This window comes from Rutidosis leptorrhynchoides, chromosome 2, assembly GCF_046630445.1.
Source record: "Rutidosis leptorrhynchoides isolate AG116_Rl617_1_P2 chromosome 2, CSIRO_AGI_Rlap_v1, whole genome shotgun sequence".
Taxonomy (NCBI): Eukaryota; Viridiplantae; Streptophyta; class Magnoliopsida; order Asterales; family Asteraceae; genus Rutidosis; species Rutidosis leptorrhynchoides.
This window is the reverse complement of record NC_092334.1, coordinates 664,991,312-665,010,972: the sequence shown is the minus strand read 5'-3', so window position 1 is coordinate 665,010,972 and position 19,661 is coordinate 664,991,312. Positions and strand designations below refer to the sequence as shown.

The window sequence follows — 19,661 nt, the reverse complement described above, 5'->3', positions numbered from 1 at the left end:
AAGTTCATCGGGGTTGGAATTAGATTTCTCTATTTTTATGCCCTTTCCCTTATTATTTTCTTTTGCCTTTTTAAATTCAGTTGGGGTAATTTCTATAACATCATCGGAATTCTCGTCGGAATCCGATTCATCGGAGAATTGGTAATCCTCCCAATATTTTGCTTCCTTGGTGGAAACACCATTGACCATAATTAACCTTGGTCGGTTGGTTGAGGATTTTCTTTTACTTAACCGTTTTATTATTTCCCCCACCGGTTCTATTTCTTCATCCGGTTCCGATTCTTCTTCCGGTTCCGATTCTTCTTCCGGTTCCGACTCTTCTTCCGGATCCTCTTTGGGAACTTGTGAATCAGTCCACTAATCATTCCAATTTACATTTGACTCTTCATTATTATTAGGTGAGTCAATGGGACTTGTTCTAGAGGTAGACATCTATCACATAATATCAAACGCGTTAAGAGATTAATATATCACATAATATTCACATGTTAAAAATATATAGTTTCCAACAAAATTTGTTAAGCAATCATTTTTCAAGTAAACACGGTCGAAGTTCAGACTCACTAATGCATCCTAACAAACTCGATAAGACACACTAATGCAAAATTCTGGTTCTCTAAGACCAACGCTCGGATACCAACTGAAATGTCCCGTTCTTATTGATTAAAAACGTTCCATATTAATTGATTTCGTTGCGAGGTTTTGACCTCTATATGAGACGTTTTTCAAAGACTGCATTCATTTTAAAACAAACCATAACCTTTATTTCATCAATAAAGATTTTAAAAAGCTTTACGTAGATTATCAAATAATGATAATCTAAAATATCCTGTTTACACACGACCATTACATAATGGTTTACAATACAAATATCTTACAACAAAATAAGTTTCTTGAATGCAGTTTTTACATAATATCATACAAGCATGGACTTCAAATCTCGTCCTTATTTAAGTATGCGATAGCGGAAGCTCTTAATAATCACCTGAGAATAAACATGCTTAAAACGTCAACAAAAATGTTGGTGAGTTATAGGTTTAACCTATATATATCAAATCATAATAATAGACCACAAGATTTCATATTTCAATACACATCCCATACATAGAGATAAAAATCATTCATATGGTGAACACCTGGTAACCGACAATAACAAGATGCATATATAAGAATATCCCCATCATTCTGGGACACCCTTCGGATATGATATAAATTTCGAAGTACTAAAGCATCCGGTACTTTGGATGGGGTTTGTTAGGCCCAATAGATCTATCTTTAGGATTCGCGTCAATTAGGGTGTCTGTTCCCTAATTCTTAGATTACCAGACTTAATAAAAAGGGGCATATTCGATTTCGATAATTCAACCATAGAATGTAGTTTCACGTACTTGTGTCTATTTTGTAAATCATTTATAAAACCTGCATGTATTCTCATCCCAAAAATATTAGATTTTAAAAGTAGGACTATAACTCACTTTCACAGATTTTTTCTTCGTCGGGAAGTAAGACTTGGCCACTGGTTGATTCGCGAACCTATAACAATATATACATATATATCAAAGTATGTTCAAAATATATTTACAACACTTTTAATATATTTTGATGTTTTAAGTTTATTAAGTCAGCTGTCCTCGTTAGTAACCTACAACTAGTTGTCCACAGTTAGATATACAGAAATAAATCGATAAATATTATCTTGAATCAATCCACGACCCAGTGTATACGTATCTCAGTATTGATCACAGCTCAAATTATACATATTTTGGAATCAACCTCAACCCTGTATAGCTAACTCCAACATTCACATATAGAGTGTCTATGGTTGTTCCGAAATATATATAGATGTGTCGACATGATAGGTCGAAACATTGTATACGTGTCTATGGTATCTCAAGATTACATAATATACAATACAAGTTGATTAAGTTATGGTTGGAATAGATTTGTTACCAATTTTCACGTAGCTAAAATGAGAAAAATTATCCAATCTTCTTTTACCCATAACTTCTTCATTTTAAACCCGTTTTGAGTGAATCAAATTGCTATGGTTTCATATTGAACTCTATTTTATGAATCTTAACAGAAAAAGTATAGGTTTATAGTCGGAAAAATATGTTACAAGTCGTTTTTGTAAAGGTAGTCATTTTAGTCGAAAGAACGACGTCTAGATGACTATTTTAGAAAACATACTTCCACTTTGAGTTTAACCATAATTTTTGGATATAGTTTCATGTTCATAATAAAAATCATTTTCTCAGAATAACAACTTTGAAATCAAAGTTTATCATAGTTTTTAATTAACTAACCCAAAACAGCCCGCGGTGTTACTACGACGGCGTAAATCCGGTTTTACGGTGTTTTTCGTGTTTCCAAGTTTTAAATCATTAAGTTAGAAAATCATATAGATATAGAACATGTGTTTAGTTGATTTTAAAAGTCAAGTTAGAAGGATTAACTTTTGTTTGCGAACAAGTTTAGAATTAACTAAACTATGTTCTAGTGATTACAAGTTTAAACCTTCGAATAAGATAGCTTTATATGTATGAATCGAATGATGTTATGAACATCATTACTACCTTAAGTTCCTTGGATAAACCTACTGGAAAAGTGAAAAATGGATCTAGCTTCAACGGATCCTTGGATGGCTTGAAGTTCTTGAAGCAGAATCATGACACGAAAACAAGTTCAAGTAAGATCATCACTTGAAATAAGATTGTTATAGTTATAGAAATTGAACCAAAGTTTGAATATGATTATTACCTTATATTAGAATGATAACCTACTATAAGAAACAAAGATTTCTTGAGGTTGGATGATCACGTTACAAGATTGGAAGTGAGCTAGCAAACTTGAAAGTATTCTTGATTTTATGTAACTAGAACTTGTAGAATATATGAAGAACACTTAGAACTTGAAGATAGAACTTGAGAGAGATTAATTAGATGAAGAAAATTGAAGAATGAAAGTGTTTGTAGGTGTTTTTGGTCGTTGGTGTATGGATTAGATATAAAGGATATGTAATTTTGTTTTCATGTAAATAAGTCATGAATGATTACTCATATTTTTGTAATTTTATGAGATATTTCAAGCTAGTTGCCAAATGATGGTTCCCACATGTGTTAGGTGACTCAAATGGGCTGCTAAGAGCTGATCATTGGAGTATATATACCAATAGTACATACATCTAAAAGCTGTGTATTGTACGAGTACGAATACGGGTGCATACGAGTAGAATTGTTGATGAAACTGAACGAGGATGTAATTGTAAGCATTTTTGTTAAGTAGAAGTATTTTGATAAGTGTATTGAAGTCTTTGAAAAGTGTATAAATACATATTAAAACACTACATGTATATACATTTTAACTGAGTCGTTAAGTCATCGTTAGTCGTTACATGTAAGTGTTGTTTTGAAACCTTTAGGTTAACGATCTTGTTAAATGTTGTTAACCCAATGTTTATAATATCAAATGAGATTTTAAATTATTATATTATCATGATATTATCATGTATGAATATCTCTTAATATGATATATATACATTAAATGTCTTTACAACGATAATCGTTACATATATGTCTCGTTTAAAAATCATTAAGTTAGTAGTCTTGTTTTTACATATGTAGTTCATTGTTAATATACTTAATGATATGTTTACTTATCATATTATCATGTTAACTATATATATATATATCCATATATATGTCATCATATAGTTTTTACAAGTTTTAACGTTCGTGAATCACCGGTCAACTTGGGTGGTCAATTGTCTATATGAAACATATTTCAATTAATCAAGTCTTAACAAGTTTGATTGCTTAACATGTTGGAAACATTTAATCATGTAAATATCAATCTCAATTAATATATATAAACATGGAAAAGTTCGGGTCACTACATTTTAGCTAACATTAACACAACGGTTTCTATGTTCTTTTGGTCGGGTGTTAATGTTTTGCAGGGACATTCAAGCCGAGGAGGACCGGCAAAGAGAGGAAGGACAGCAGGTTTGGCTCCACCACGACAACTACCACCACAACAGCAACATCATTCATCATCATCGTCAGGAGAAGAAGAAGAGGAGGATCAAAATGATCCTCGAGTTTGGTTGACACAGGTTCAAAACAACGAAGACTACACAGAAACATTTGAGACGATAAACCGTAGGCCTATTAATGCCACTTGGTATTTTATCTGGGGCCCATTGGAAGAGGCGGGTATGCGCCGCCATGTTTCTAACTTACTCGCCATCCCCTACGGTAGAGTAGTCACCCACGCTTGGGAGCAAGTTTTCAGCATCAACGAACCAATTTATCCGGTGCTGCTTAAAGAATTATACTCAACTGTGCGGTTTAACAATGTCAGCGATTATTTGTCAAATGACTTTCTTCGATTTCGTTTAGGGGGTGAGTACAGGGGTATAAGTAGTTTTGAGCTATGCCGAGTTTTGGGTATTTTTGAGGAATTCACCGATACCCAGTTAGGTGAATACTTGTGGGCCTCCGATTATGTTGGCCGGCATGAATTTAGTGATGTTTCTTATTGGCGAAGGATTTGTAGGCCGAATGCGGCTGCACAGTTTAGATCAAGCAGGCACAGGTACAATGAAATCGCAGCCCGGGATGATAAACTGCTTCATAGACTTATCGCATGCACTTTTAATACGAGGGTTGAGGGTCACGAGAAAGTGAAAACGTTGGATTTATGGATTATGGACCAAATAAAGCGGGGTTGCTATACTGACATTCCTGGGTTGATCGGTAATTATTTCCTGGCCATTGCTACCGAGACACGGCAACAGAAGCCACTTCTGGGAGGCCACTACATCACCCGAATTGCTCGACATTTTAACATAGATTTCAGCAGATTACAGGAGTGTACGAACGTCATGAAACCATTAAAAAAGGTTTCTTATATTAATCCTGAAATTCTTATGAAAGATAGAAATGGGCATTTGGTACCTTTTGAGGCAGGTGGCGCAGGTGGCGCAAGTGGCAGTGGTGTGCAGCAAGAACAGCAGCAGGAAGAAGAGGCGGAAATGGAGGCACAGACTAATGTTGGTGATCAGGTTTCGTGGCATCCGTCCCAATCAAGTTGGGACAGTTTGGTTGGTAGTGTTAATAAGATGAGGTTGTGCCCGAACGAACAAAGGATGCACAACAACCAAATGTGGGATAGTCAGCAATGAATGGAGCAACGCCAGATTGCTCAAGTACATAATACGGGATGGAACAGTTATGGTATTGATTGGAATAACGATAACTCAGAGTTGTTTTATTCCAACCCCGAGCAGTACTATGGAACGACACGTCTGACACCCCAATACTACACGGATCCTAAACATCCACCTCCCCCTCATCCGATTTATAACTCTACCGCTGCGTTGTAGGATGCTCGGAACAGATTTGAGCGGAAATATCCACAGGGACGCCCGTACAGAGATGGTTCGGGTAATTATTTTTGGCCGTATGATAACTAGGCCTGCGTGCCTTTGATCATTTTGTACTTTGTTTTGAGACAATTTAATTTGTGTGGTGTGATTTTAGACAATATTTGGTTTGTAATAACTGGCTAATTGTGTGGATTTATGAACGGTTGTGGTTGTAAAAACACCGTTCTTTTTATTATAAATTGTGTGGTTTGTTAATTTGTGTAGCGTGATTGAACTTCAAAGACTGGCATTAAGTTCAGCGACATTTGATATTATGATGTGTGTATGATGATAATCGCGGAATGGACGATGCTCTTATGCTGGCAGTAAGTTTAGCGGCATCCGTCTACATGTTCCACGATTTGCAGGTTAAAAATTGAAAATTTCTACAATCACCCATCGCTTTACCCTCTAAATTTAATCCTTTTTCTGATTTAATGCAATGAGGGCCTTGCATGATCTCAAGTGTGGGGTGGGGAATAGAAATTTATCGGGAACTCGTTTCACTAAAATTAAGGCGTTTATTAATAGAAATTTATCGGGAACTCGTTTCACTAAAATTAAGGCGTTTATTATAAAAATTTTAAAATTTTCAAGTAGCCTTAAAAACGATTAAAAGTCCAAAAACCATGTTATACGCATTATGATCTTAAAATCTAGAAAATAAATGTTGGTTTACATTTTAAATTATTAATAGTCTTTGAAGTTGCACTATCATTCAATTATTTGAATGAAAATCCTACTAGTTTAGTAAGCTAACTTGTAGGTCACTTGTACCAAAACGAGTGTAAACCGTGAGAGAGCGGTGATTGTATAGCGTGGTCGGAAACCGGATCTCGCGCCAGATCGAAAACCCTAAGGACGGTCCTCATTGTTTCTCCTAACAAGGACAATGTTGCGTCCGACCACTTGATATGAACAATAGGATGTATCTTTTCCATCCTCAAGGAAGTAAAGTCTTCCGAATGACACACTTACTGATTCAATTCAGAAGATGTAGTCCAGACCAGTTGTAGGGTGACAAAAACTCTTGAAAAGTCATTACTGACATCGACTGGAAATCTACCAGGCCTCAACGTCAAACAGGGAAACTGGTAGTCAAAGTTTATCTCAATGAGGGAGATTAACTAGTAAAACGGGGGGCACCATGTATACACAAAATGTTAGTATTTATCAGATCCCCGGAAGGATAACCTCCCGAAAGGTAAAATATCAGCTTTTAAGACTGATAAACCTCAATCTTCATGATTGATTTAACGGATTAGATGATTACCTCATAATTGTCAATGATGTCCGGACGTAATGTGTATCCTCCTAAAGCACATTATTTTCTACCGACATCTCGTAATGTTAGGTACCGTGGGAGGGATTGGCTTGACCAATAGCGGGAAACCCGCACTCATTTTTAAAAATTCAGAAAATCCGATCAAAATCAGAAAACGTGCATAGTATTAAAAACTAGCATGATATTTTCAAAACCATAAAACGTTTTCATAAGATCCTGATTTCCCTAGGGTCAAATTTTTCGGATACTTGGCTCTAATCTCCCAAAAATGTGTGTGTGTGTGTGTGTGTTTCCATTGTGTATATAGCGTGCGTGTGATTTCAATAAAAGTGTGCTATACTTAAAGCGTGTGTTTCCATTGTGTATATAGCGTGAGTTGTGTTTCATATCAACGTGTGTGTTTCGTGTGCTTTGAGTGATTCATGTAATGTTTGTAATCTATATTGTGTGATTATGTTTGATATTGTTCTACTTTGTAAAGAAAGAATTGCTTGAGGACAAGCAAGGTTTAAGTGTGGGGTGTTTTGATATTGCTCAATAACATCATATATATCTATCGCAATATCGTGTAAAATGCTCTAGAATCGAGGATAATGAAGGCGTTTCTACAAGTGATAATCCAAGATGCGCAAATTTGTATCGGAAGAGTGATTTACAAAGAGTTTTGATGATTTATGACATTGGTTGATCCCGATACGACTTAAGGTCTATTTAGTGCTCTAAAATGGTAAAACAAAGCTTCCAAGGTGTTAGGCTTCGTCCAAATAAAAGAGGATTGAAAAGAAAGCGAAACAATGGATTTCAGCATATCTGGACGCCGTCCGGGGTTATAGGACGCCGTCCAGCATCTTGAAACTGGACGCCGTCCTGGATTTGAAGACGCCGTCTAGCTCTTAAGGACGGGACGCCGTCCAGCCTTTTTGGACGCCGTCCCGTAGTAGGTTTCAGCCGACTTTTGTGCTTTTTACCTACTTTCTCCACTTTAAAACTACTGTTTTGAGGGACTGTTTCATAACTTACGAACCAGAGAGTACAGAGACGATTTTTAGGAGCAAAATTGGAGAACTCCAAGCTCTTGGAAGAGGCTCAACATCAAGACATCAAAGATCAAAACCTTCATCATCCAAGAACTCCTTGTTCTTGTAGGTTATTCCTTGTTCTAAAATAATGATTTCAGTTGTTAATCTGATTGTTATGTTGTCTGTTACCATGATTGTTGGCTAGTTTCTATAATGTTTGTCTAGATTAATAACCAAGGTATTGGATGTAATCTTATTGATTGAATGTATTATGTGTGATAGATTAAAGCTTGAATTAAGAACCATGCTTATTGCTGTTAAAATCATTTGTATCTAGTTAATTGATATGTTGTTGATAAAGAGAACTCTTGTTGATGTATCATATTGATTTACAATCAACTTGTCTTAGATTGATTGTTTACTAAACCGGACCAAGGGGTAAACTAGATTAAAATGGTTAAACAAAATAGGAATGAATTGTGTAGAGCGAACGCAAAGACAATTGTTATTCAAGTCTTTGATCTAGCTAATCAACTAGTCACAAACGAAAAGGTCTAAGTAATAGGGAACCCTCACTTAGTAATTCTAGTTTTAGTACTCGCTAAAGAGAACTCTTGGCGGGTCAATTTAGGTGATTAGCATGCTTATAATAGTTATTTGATTACAAATACAAGAACCATAGTGAAAAGGGAACCCTTGATCTTGTGATTGTGTTTGCGCGTTTATTCAATAGAACTCTTAGTGAACCTATTAGATAACTTATACACATAATTATTCAATCAGGCCTTAATATCAAAACTTACATCCAATACCGAGGGTAAAATATCTAGATGAACATTTCATCTCTTTGATTTAAATCAAAACTATCTTACTTGCTTTCTTTGCATTTATTTTCATCTTATAAATTTAAAAGACCAAAAATATTGTTTTTACATTTAACCTTCTCTGATTTGGCTAAATCGTTAAATGGCCACCAAAACATAAAACTTGTACCTTTAAGTTTCATTTACTTAGTTAATCATAATATAGTTTCTAATTCTAGTTTGGCTAATACAACTGTCCTTGGAACGATACACGGAACTAAACCAGTTACTATACTACTACACGATCGAGTACACTGCCCGTTAGTGTGTAGAAATCTTTAATCGGTATTTTTCCATATTATTTTATACGACAATTTATACGACACTTCTCGCACATCAGGAACCAAACATTTGAAACACCAATCGGCATAGCCGAAGACCTTATGGTCAAAGTTGGTAAATTGACCTTTCCAGCCGATTTCGTGATCCTCGAAATGCTCGAGGATGAACATGTCCCAATAATTTTAGGACGACCTTTTCTAAACACCGCCGATACAATTATTTTATTGCAACAAAACAAACTAAGTATCGGGGCGAAAGATGAAATACTTGATTTCTATGTGCGTGAAGTTCATAAGAAACAAAATTTGTCAAATATTGAGTCTTTTAGTCAAATCGAGGTCATGAATTCGTGTGAAGAAAATGATTTTAAAGCTTTATTGGCGGTTGACACTCCAGATGTTGACCAATTTGAAAAAAAATGAGGATTTAGAAGTTGATAAAGAGTTTGAAATGTTTATGAAATCTTGCGATGAAAACGGTTTTGAATACGCTTGTGAAAGTATTATTAATGGAAACTTTGTGAAAAATGCTTTAAGTAACCCCATAATGGTCAAGGATATGAATTTGAACCCAAATGAAGGGGGGATGTTGTTGGTAAAAAGGTCATTTTGGACCCAATTGTGGAAAATGTTTTTGGGAATGTGGTTAAACCCACCCAAGTTCTTAAAAAGGATGAAAAATGTGGTTTTGAAAAAGTTAAAAAGAAGTCATTACAAAAACCGATTTTAAAAGAAAAAGTCAAGGTCGATAATCACTATGTGAAAAACCAAAGGTTCAAACCAGGTGACAAGGTCTTGTTATTTAATCTTGATTTCAAAAAGTCACCCGTTCGGTCTAAGTCAAGATGGCATGGGCCGTTTGTTGTTAAATGCATATTTGATAAAGGGTTTGTTGAGTTGATTAGAAAGGGCAACCCATTTAAAGTTCACGGGAATCATTTGAAACTTTTTAACGATGAAGTTAAGCAAAAAGGGCTTGATGACATCGACTTTAAACCCTCATGACTACCTTTGTGCTTCAAACGGGTCAAGTGATGGACCCGTGACCTGCAAACATCACAAAACTTGTATATAAATCATTCATGTAGGATTTCATTTCATTTAGAATTGTGTGCTATTCCTTTTGTTAGTTGTATTTGCATGTAGTTGCATTTCATGCATATGGGTAAAGTGGAAAATACCAATAAAATAGTTTGTGAATGGGTCAAAATAGATTTAAAACTGCAAAAATTTCATTCAGGTATGAAAGCGGCGCTTTTGATCCTGGAAGCGGCGCTTTTGATCTTCAAAAGAGGTGCTCCTGCTTCTAAAAGCGACGCTTTAACCTATGTTTTGGGACCAAAATTGGACAGTGGTCGAGAGCGACGCTTTTGTTTTTCAAAAGCGGTGATTTTGTTTGCCAGAAACGGCTCTTTTGTTTCAAAAGCGGCGCTCCTGTACCTGGGAATTTAAATTTTCTACACGACCTAAACACTTCAAGATTATGAAGCTTTTGCTATGGAATTAAATGTAGGGGGAGCACCTTGCCCCATCAATGTTTGAATGCGGGATATTTGATTTATGCTAATATCATGAAGCCATCTTTGTGTCTGTTGTTTGCTGAATTGTTTTCAGGGAAGTGGAAAAGGAAAAGGCCTTTCAAAGTCAACCAATGTTCAAGAATGGTTGCAAGTAAATTTGTGTGATGCTAATGTTCATCATGATTTGTGACACAATTTTAATAATTTGGCATGTAACTTAACTTAATTTGGTAATTGTGTGTGTGAAACTTGGAATTATCGATTCGGTGTGAGGTAGTATACCTATATTTCTACTCTCAAACATGATCATCTCTATGTTTGTAATAATCCGACAATGGGCGTGCGTGGATATTATTGTGGTTGTTTGTATTTCTCTTACTTGTTGTGGTTCTTAGTGGCAGGACACACTTTTTAGTGATTGATCCAAGTCTGGCATTAAGTTCAGGCGTCAAGCTCATCGACTTGCATTCTTTGGTGATTAAGTTTCTCGAATGGTGACAACAAAGATCGTTCAATCTTACCCGGATTTTACTTTCTTTTCTCTCAACTTTTCTATTTCAAAATGTCCTTCATTTTCACTTATTCTATTGTTTTAATGCAATGAGGGCATTGCATACACTAAATGTAGGGGGAGAGTTAAAATATCGGGCCATTTTGAACTTTTTCGAGTAAACGTATCACATACAATACAAAGTTTGAAGCTTGCAATGTCGAACAATTTTTGGAACAAGTTTTTAACCATTACACTAATCCATTTCATAAACACTAAAATGGTTAAAACTTGTAAAGTTTTCAAAATTTTTGGAAAAGTAAAGTCTTTTCCTTATTTTTCAAAACTTAGGAAGTAAAGTCTTCTTTTTGTTTCATTCTTGCAATTCACAAGTGAAAGTAAAGTCTTTCACTTTTTCATATGATTTTGTGCGAAAATGATAAAATCTTGAGAGAAAAAAATCAAACTTGTGCTTGGAAGTTAAAGTCTTTCATGCATGTGCACCAAAACCAAGTGTTTAAAGCTTCGTGCTTCAACACTTCCGGATGAATCGAGTCCATCCATTGTAGGGAGTCAAGTCTCCCGAATTTTGCATTACTTGGTGTAGGAGACTTCCTAATCTACACCATTTCATATTGACATTAGTTGTCTCATCATTTCACGATGTTTCAACCGATGTATCATACCGTAGGAAGAGGAGCCACCGAGCTTCACAAAGTGCTATCCTTTTTAGGAGCAATGGCTTCGTGCTAGTGTTGCTAGACAACACACACCATAGCCAAAAGTTATGGCACACTTGTGCATTCAATTAACGGAAAGGTAGTAGCTACTTCCTACCTTTTCTTAAAATAAGCATAAAAGCTTTTTATGTGGGAAGTAGATGAGTGAATAAAAGCTTCAAGCTTTGACACTCCCGGGAGAGTCAAGCTCTCCCAATGCCTCATTTTGAAAGTCAAGTCTTCCAAACTTGGAAGTAAACTCTTCCAAGTTATGTTTGTTCCAAGCTTGGAAGTAAAGTCTCCTAAGTCTAGCTCGATCCTCTTTAAGGAAGTTAAATTCTTCCTAGTGCTTCAAATCTTGGAATTGGTGGACTCTCTTATTTAGCCACGTGGGGCCCTAATTCCACGAACCTCCATCTATGCTTTCACCCTATTATGAGAGAAACCGTAGAGTTGTGATAGAAAGCTTGATGAGTGCCGGTTACCTCGTGCCCGGGTGACCAATAAAGGTGGGGTACCCAGTCCCTTACCTTTGGCACACCCACCTTAACCCTATACGTGGAATTGACGATTATCATTTGAAATTGACGACCATTATTGGAATTGACGAAAATAGGTGTTTTGGGGGCATGGAGGTGGAAAAGGGATAGCCATCGTGGGTTGATGAGGTGAGCATTCTTTTTGGAAGCGTATTCTTTTCACGATGCATATCTTGACAGTTGGTGATTGGTATGATACTTATGGCCCTTATTCATTTTGGGATGCATGTTACATCATTTGGGTACACCTTTTGTTTGTTTGAGTAGTTTTGTGTTAGATTATGATTGATTGGGAGATTTGATGTGATTGATTAGTTTGATGAGTTTATGGCTATCTCGTGAATCTTACATATTTGGTCAAGGTCAAGGAGGTCTAAGTTGAGTTTGTGAGGATTTAATACTTTGTGATTGATGTTTGATGACCTTCTCGAAAATTAAGTTGTCTTTGGCCGGGGGAATGATTGGTTCGGGTAGACTTAGGCTTGAAATGTGTTTGTGTTAGTGATTGAGGATTGAAGATTTGAAGTCATTATTAGTTGAAGATATTATGTGAAGCTTGCATTGAGCTTGTGTTAGAAGAAGAAGATGATGTTTGTGCTTGGTCCTAAGCAAGTGCAAGTTTTTGGAGAACACTCTAGCCATCAAGTGCATATTCATGAAGGTATCAATTTGTGCCCAAACTTTTTGCGCTTTGGCATATTTCACTTATTTGTTCTCTATCTCCAAAGCTCATTTTGTCGATTGTTTGCTTGAGGACAAGCAAAGATTCAAATTTAGGGGGTTTGATATCGCTCCATTTATATATGTTTTATCTCGCGATATCTCCCTCACTTTGTTCGGTTTTTGACGATCTTGGAGCCTATTTTGTGTGCTATTGAGCTAAATGGTAATTTAAGGGCTAAGGACTTGATTTAGTGTAAAATTAACCAAATCTTGGGCAAAATTGGCTAAGGAAATGGCAAGTGCAGGATTCAGCTCAAAAAGCACCGCTCCTCAACTAAGAGTGCCGCTCCTGTGGAGCAAAAGCGTCGCACCAACATAAAAAGCGACGTTCTTATGCACGTTTTAGCTTCATTTTTCATCAGTAAGCAATAGTGCCGTTCTTAAAACCAAGAGCGCCGCTCCTATCCAGACAAAAGCGGCGCACCTAAAGAAAAAGCGTCGTTCCTGAATGTTACCAAAAGCGGCATTCCTGATCAAAAGCGCCGCTCTTCATTTAAGCCAAAAGCGCCGCTCCTGAGTCAAAAGCGGCGCTCCTGTCGATGTTTCAGCTCAGATTTTCAGCACTATAAAAAGATCGAGATTAGGTCATTTTTCATATGCATCTTTAGAGAGCAGCTGTTTTAGGTCCGAATTTTACATACAAAACCCTAATTCCATCATCCATTGGTATTTAAGGGTGGATTCAAGGAGGCTAGCTCTAGATTCATCATTGTTTAGCTCTAAATCTTCATCTTCTACATTTTGGGTTGTAATTTCCACTTTACTTTACATATTTTAAATCTATTTCTTGTAATAACTTTAAGATGATGATTGTTTATGTTTCTATGCTTATTATTAGTTTGATCTTAGCCATGATTGGCTAAATCTCTTGTGTTTGCTTATCTATGAATCTCTAATGCTAGTGTTTGCTCCAAAAATCAATTGAATAATGTTGTTTAAATGAATTACATGATCTTGTGTTATTAAGTTAGCTAAAGATCCATTGCTATGAGTTTGTTTTAGGCTTGACTTTGATTACATATGTTGAGTAGCTCTCTTAGTGATTTGAGAAGTGAATCAATGTGTGCTTCAACACCTTGGGTGATCTAGACAACTAGTTTTGGAATTTCAAGTGATTGTGTTCTTGATCTAGGTTGGTTTTCAATTGGCCTTTAGTCAACATATTAGTGCCGATTATCTTAAGTGATTTCGATAGTTGGGGGTTTTAAGTGATTTCAACCCAAGCATAATCTCAATGACCAAATCATGCTTAACTTGATCTTAGAATACAATGCTTATGTGAATTCGCGGAGTGTTATTTGAATTAAGGTTTAGTAGTGATGCTAAACATTTAATAGTTCAACAACTAGTGCGATAGCAATTTGGGCAAAATGGGGCAAGCCAAACATAGAGAGGATTAGATAAGTGAACACTTCTTAGTTAATTTGATTTAAGTCTTAATACTTCGTTACTTGTTTCTTGCTTCTAGTTTACTTGTTAAGTTTAAGTTTGTTTAATTGTGCAAGTTTTAGTTGTTAGTTTATATCAATCAACCCCCCCCCCCCCCACCCCCCAATCAAACAAACCCTAGGACAATTGATAGTTTTAAATATTCAACTTACACCACTCTCTTGGGACGAACTTGATAAGAATACCTACATTGAAGTGCTATAATAACTGGGTTCTAAGTGCTCGTTAGTTGTGTGTGCTTATTTTTAGTGTTTGAATCATATATAAATTTTGAGGGTAAAAGATGTACGTTGCACAAACACCATCAATTCCATTTCAGAAAATTTAGTCTCGAGTTTATCAGCTTGCTGCCTACTGATCTGATACGGCCAATTAGAATGTTGCACGTGACCAGCCCTTAATCTCATGCAATTTGTAGACTGTTTTTTTAAAATGCTTCATAAAATGCATATGTGCCTCCTCCTTTACTGTTATCGGGTCTTAGTACCATTGATATTCAAACCACAGATAGTACACTTCGAGTATCTTCTTTTCATTATAGACTGAAAATATTTCGTGTTCTCATCTCCCTCTAAAGACCACTTGACACGAGATTTTTGTTTTGCAATATTTGTCTTAATTTTTTCCTTTTCTATCCACCTCTTTCTCGAATCTAACCACGTATCACGTTCGGTATCACTTAAACTTCTACTTCCGACTATAAGTTCCCACTTAGTAGCCACATTTTTGAGCTCACTAATCTCCTCATCTAGTTTCCCAGAAGTCTTCACACTCTACTCTTTTAACGCAAACTATAAATTTTTTAACTTATTACGAAAGATACAATCGGATCTTCCTCATTTTAAATTAACACTCCATGCTTTTTTAATAACCTCTTCCGTGCCTTCCGCCTCCAACCATTCATCAAAAATCTTTGTCAGTTTAGGACCAAAATCAATCTCTTTATCTCTTAAAATATCACGGCAATGATCCGAGAGTTTCCTCTCTAATGCCAAAGCCGAGAGGCACCCCCACATGTGATTGAATTTCTCGGAAACCAAGAATCTATCGAGCTTACTAAACTTGATTGCATTGTCACATATTATTGTGAGGTGCTTCCCACCTAATGGAACATCAATTAGTCTTGAATTGTTGATAAAGTCATTAAACCAACTTGCCCTCCTTTCCATGAAAATAAATTTTTTCCTTTCCAACGGATCTCGAACTTCGTTAAAATCACCACCAAGTAGCCAAGCCATGTCATACTCACCTACAAATTTTTCAAGGCTCGCCCACATTTTTAAATTGTTAGTATCATCGTGCGGGCCATAAACATTAACAATAACAAAATCATCATCCCGCCCTTCCATTTTCCCTTGACCGTAATATAAAAGTCACTTACCACACTTTGTTCGGCTATAAATTCATTAGAATCCCAAATAAGTAGCATACCCCCTGATTTCCCTATCTTTTCCTTTTGTATGAAGTTAAAGTCATCCGAATTCCATAAGAAACTGACCCATCTCCTATCAACGGTATTAAATTTGGTTTCTTGAATCATGACAACCTCAGGCCTTTCGCAAAACAATAGCTTTCTAAAATTCCCGATTTTACTATCTTTACCCGACCCAAAACTACGAATATTCAAGGAAAGAATCTTCATAATAACAAAAAAGGAAACGATAGAAGGAGATAAATAGAAAGGTTAGACCCGTCTCTCATCCCATTTGAGGACGATTTGGTTTGTGAAGTCACCTAATCCTACACTGTTCTCCGATAACTCCATGTGGCTTGCTTTTGAAATTCGGGAACCAGTTTGCTTAGGTCAATTCTTTTTCGATTTTGACTGAATTGAGTTTCTACTACTGTCCGATGAACTCTGCCTACTCAATTTGCTTTTCATATCTCCCTTACACTTTGACCTGGCCAAGGTTTTAGTTCTCATGATCACCGTCGAAGAGTGTCATCTTCGAACATTCTGCCAGGTAACCTTCCCCAACGTCTTTTTTTGAACTGGTATTTCAATGTTGACTCCATCCTCGCATACATCTGCATTACTTGAGTCGAATTCTTCCTCTTCATCAGAGTTTAACTCATCGCCAACACGAATCCTACGCTTAGCCCTTACTTTTGTTCTTTTTCCTTTTGTTCTTTTTACCCGATCCATCTATAATGTCACTTGATCCTCTTTTTCTTCACTTAACCCAACCTTATTGGGCTGTTGAGAGTTCCCATCTTCAAGCCCATCTTCAACCGGCCCATTATATTTTATTTCCCCCTCCTCAAGTCTTTCGAGATGTAATTCACGTGTCAGGTTATTTTTTGACTCATTATTATTTTCGGGCCGCACATTCTCTTCCATATTCAAATTAGGGTTTTCATTGAGACGATCCGTTGGTATGTTGCAGGCACCTTTTGGATTCCCCATATCATCTTGCATTCTTCCATCATTAAAATTCGTATCGGGAATACATGAGTCGTCGTCATTATTGCAATTGTTGTCAGCACCCCTTCCCATGCCAACGTCACCACATCCAGACTCTTCATCTTCAGGGATAATTTCCGTCGTGTTTTCGGTTGTTTTTCTCTAGTAACCTCATCATCTTCAGGCACAGATTTAACATCGTCCTCCTCTGAATTAAAGCTTGAATCATCTTCATTTGTCTTGTTATTTTCATCATATCATTCACTAGGATTCTCATCTTCCATATCTACTTCGATGATACTATTGACTTCCTCAACAACTTTCATATAGAATATCTTTTGATCAACTCTTAGCCTAATTAATTTACATTAATCAAATTACACCCGCATGCTTTGACAAGAAGCCTTCCAGTGATGAGATTCTGATTGCCATTAAAATAGCAGTCCTCGGTGTCATAGATATGCCCCACCAATGGCCAATTTGACGGAATGTGTTCTCCGTCCAATATTTAATTAGGACGCCAGTGACGTTTATCCACGTGAGTCTGCTTAATGTTCTATAATCACCATTACCCAAACGAACATTAGTTAGCTAGTTGTGCAAAAAGTGGTCCTTTAGGTGAAGTATTTCTATTGCAATCATCTTCGAATACAACCATCATCTCTAAACCCCCCAAGTATTTTAGCTCAAAGTTGTTTAAATCTTCAGCATCACAGATAGACTTAAAGTTTACGATGAACTTTACCTTTTTCACCTCTCCAATTGTTGATCTTTCCATGACCTTCTGATTGTCTTCATCGGAAGTGATGGTGATGGTACGCTCCTGCTGGTTGAAACATGGTGGTTCTTTATTCCTATTCAAGATGATTTCACGCAGGTCTGGGGTATGCCTTTTGTTCATGACCACATCCCTGAACATCCTATCATCTAGAAGTGAGTATGGGGATTTGGAAGGATTCTTTCCCAAATCTTCTTCCTTGTTCTTACCCTCCATGTCATCGTTCCCACTCTCTTCATCTTTTTTCCCATCTTCTTTTGCTGCCCTTTCCTTTGCCTTAAAGATTCTTAGAACCCGACCATCAATCTGTATATTTTGCATTCATTAAAGCAGCTTTTCTTCATCTGTTACATCCCCGAACCTCACAAAGGGGAATCTCATTCCATTCCTTAACCTTTTCTTTGCCATGTACACATCTCGAACCGAGCCATAATGTTTGAACATCTTCCATAGTTCCACCACTTTCCACTCATCTGGTAAATTGAAAAACATGAACGATTTCAAGTGATTTCCAAATGAACGCGAGTTGTGGTTTGTGTAGTTACCGCTATACGAATCACGATCTCCATTCGAGCTCCTTATCTTGTTTTTCCTCACCTCTCTCCATTGAAATTTTTCTCTCTCTCTAGGTTCTCTCATCTCTCTAAATGAACTGTAAACGATTTCTCAAAGTCAATGACCTTAAATAAAAACACAAATTTCAAACCCATTAACCTTAGAAAACATATATAGTACTTTAATACCACCAACCAAATTCCTCACAACAATAAGGTAGTATACTATCTCAATGTTTAATATAGTACTTTTGAATATTATCGTTTATTAAGGTACATGATTGTGTATATTTATATATTTATACTAGATTTAAGAGCTCGTGTGTTGCACGACGATTCTTAATCAAACAAATTGAAAACGTAAAATGTTACATCAAATTAACAGTATGATAAAACTACAAACTTGTACATATCTTTAAATGTTTTAATGTTTTTGCAACCAAATTATTAGTAGTATTATAAGTAGTATGTTAATATATGTTTTGCAATCAGTTTTTTTAAAAACCCATTTTGCATATAAAGACAGTATCCCATTTTTTTTTAAAGTCAAACACACACTCCCTACATGATTAATTCGAAAATATACAAATTTTATCCACCACTGGACCCGAGCCCACAACCTCAAAGTTTAAGAGCATGTGCGTTGCACGACAACTCAAAAAATATAGTATTCAAATGCGTTAATATCAGGACCGATTATTTGCAATATACACTTAGGCCACTCGCAATCGACCGTTAACCACATCCGTTAACCACCGCCACCAGCTCACGGCCACCACTAGCAAACCGTTAAAGGCTCCGCCAGTGGGACCTGCAACGAGCCTAACGGGTGGAAAAGTGGGCCCCACTCGATTTTTTGTTTTTTGGTTTTTTTTTCAAACGGCTAGTTGCTGTTTTTTTTTCTTTTAATACACTATACTTATACTATATATATTATCATTTTACACAAACAAAATCAGCCACTCAATATCAAATAATCTCAACATCATACACTCTCAATCTTCCATTCCATCAATTCAAACAAATGTCTCAACCAAATAACAATGATTTCTTCAACCATATGTTAAACAATCCAATCCCGTCACCGAATCATTCATCATCGAACCAAGCTAGCAATACGTCTCCAAGCCAAACTAGTTTTTCTCAACAACAACAATTTGTTCCAGCACAACAACTACCACCATTTCAACAACAATTACAATTTGTTCAACCACCACCACTATCATTCCAATAACAATTACAATATCAAAACATGAATACATATTATTCACAACAACAATTTTCTATTAACCAACAAGAATTCTCTTCACAATCACAACAACAACAACAACAACAACAACAACAACAACAACAACAACAACAACAACAACAACAACCACTTCCATACATACAACAACATTTAACACAACCGACTCTTGAAAGTGTACCCGAAACACAACCCGAGACTGAAAAACAAAAAGCTAAAAGAAAGGGTAAAGGTAAATTAGTCGAAGGATTAGTCGAAACGTCAAATTATGCATTTAACACAACGAAGACGATGACGACGACCCGACACCTCTCGAGCAGTTTCATTTTTATATAATAAGTTTGGTTTTTTTTTATTTAATTA

The 19,661-nt window shown here is 36.3% G+C and overlaps 1 protein-coding gene across 1 annotated transcript; it reads right to left on the bottom strand.

Moving 5' to 3' along the window:
- Positions 1 to 14,786: 14,786 nt before the first annotated feature.
- On the bottom strand, positions 14,787 to 16,462 carry LOC139890232 (uncharacterized). Its single transcript, XM_071873127.1, has 4 exons — positions 16,286 to 16,462; positions 15,748 to 15,952; positions 15,189 to 15,670; positions 14,787 to 15,089 (listed from the first exon to the last, which is right to left on the bottom strand). Exons 1-4 carry the CDS (start codon positions 16,460 to 16,462, stop codon positions 14,787 to 14,789), a joined length of 1,167 nt encoding a protein of 388 aa, XP_071729228.1.
- Positions 16,463 to 19,661: the final 3,199 nt, after the last annotated feature.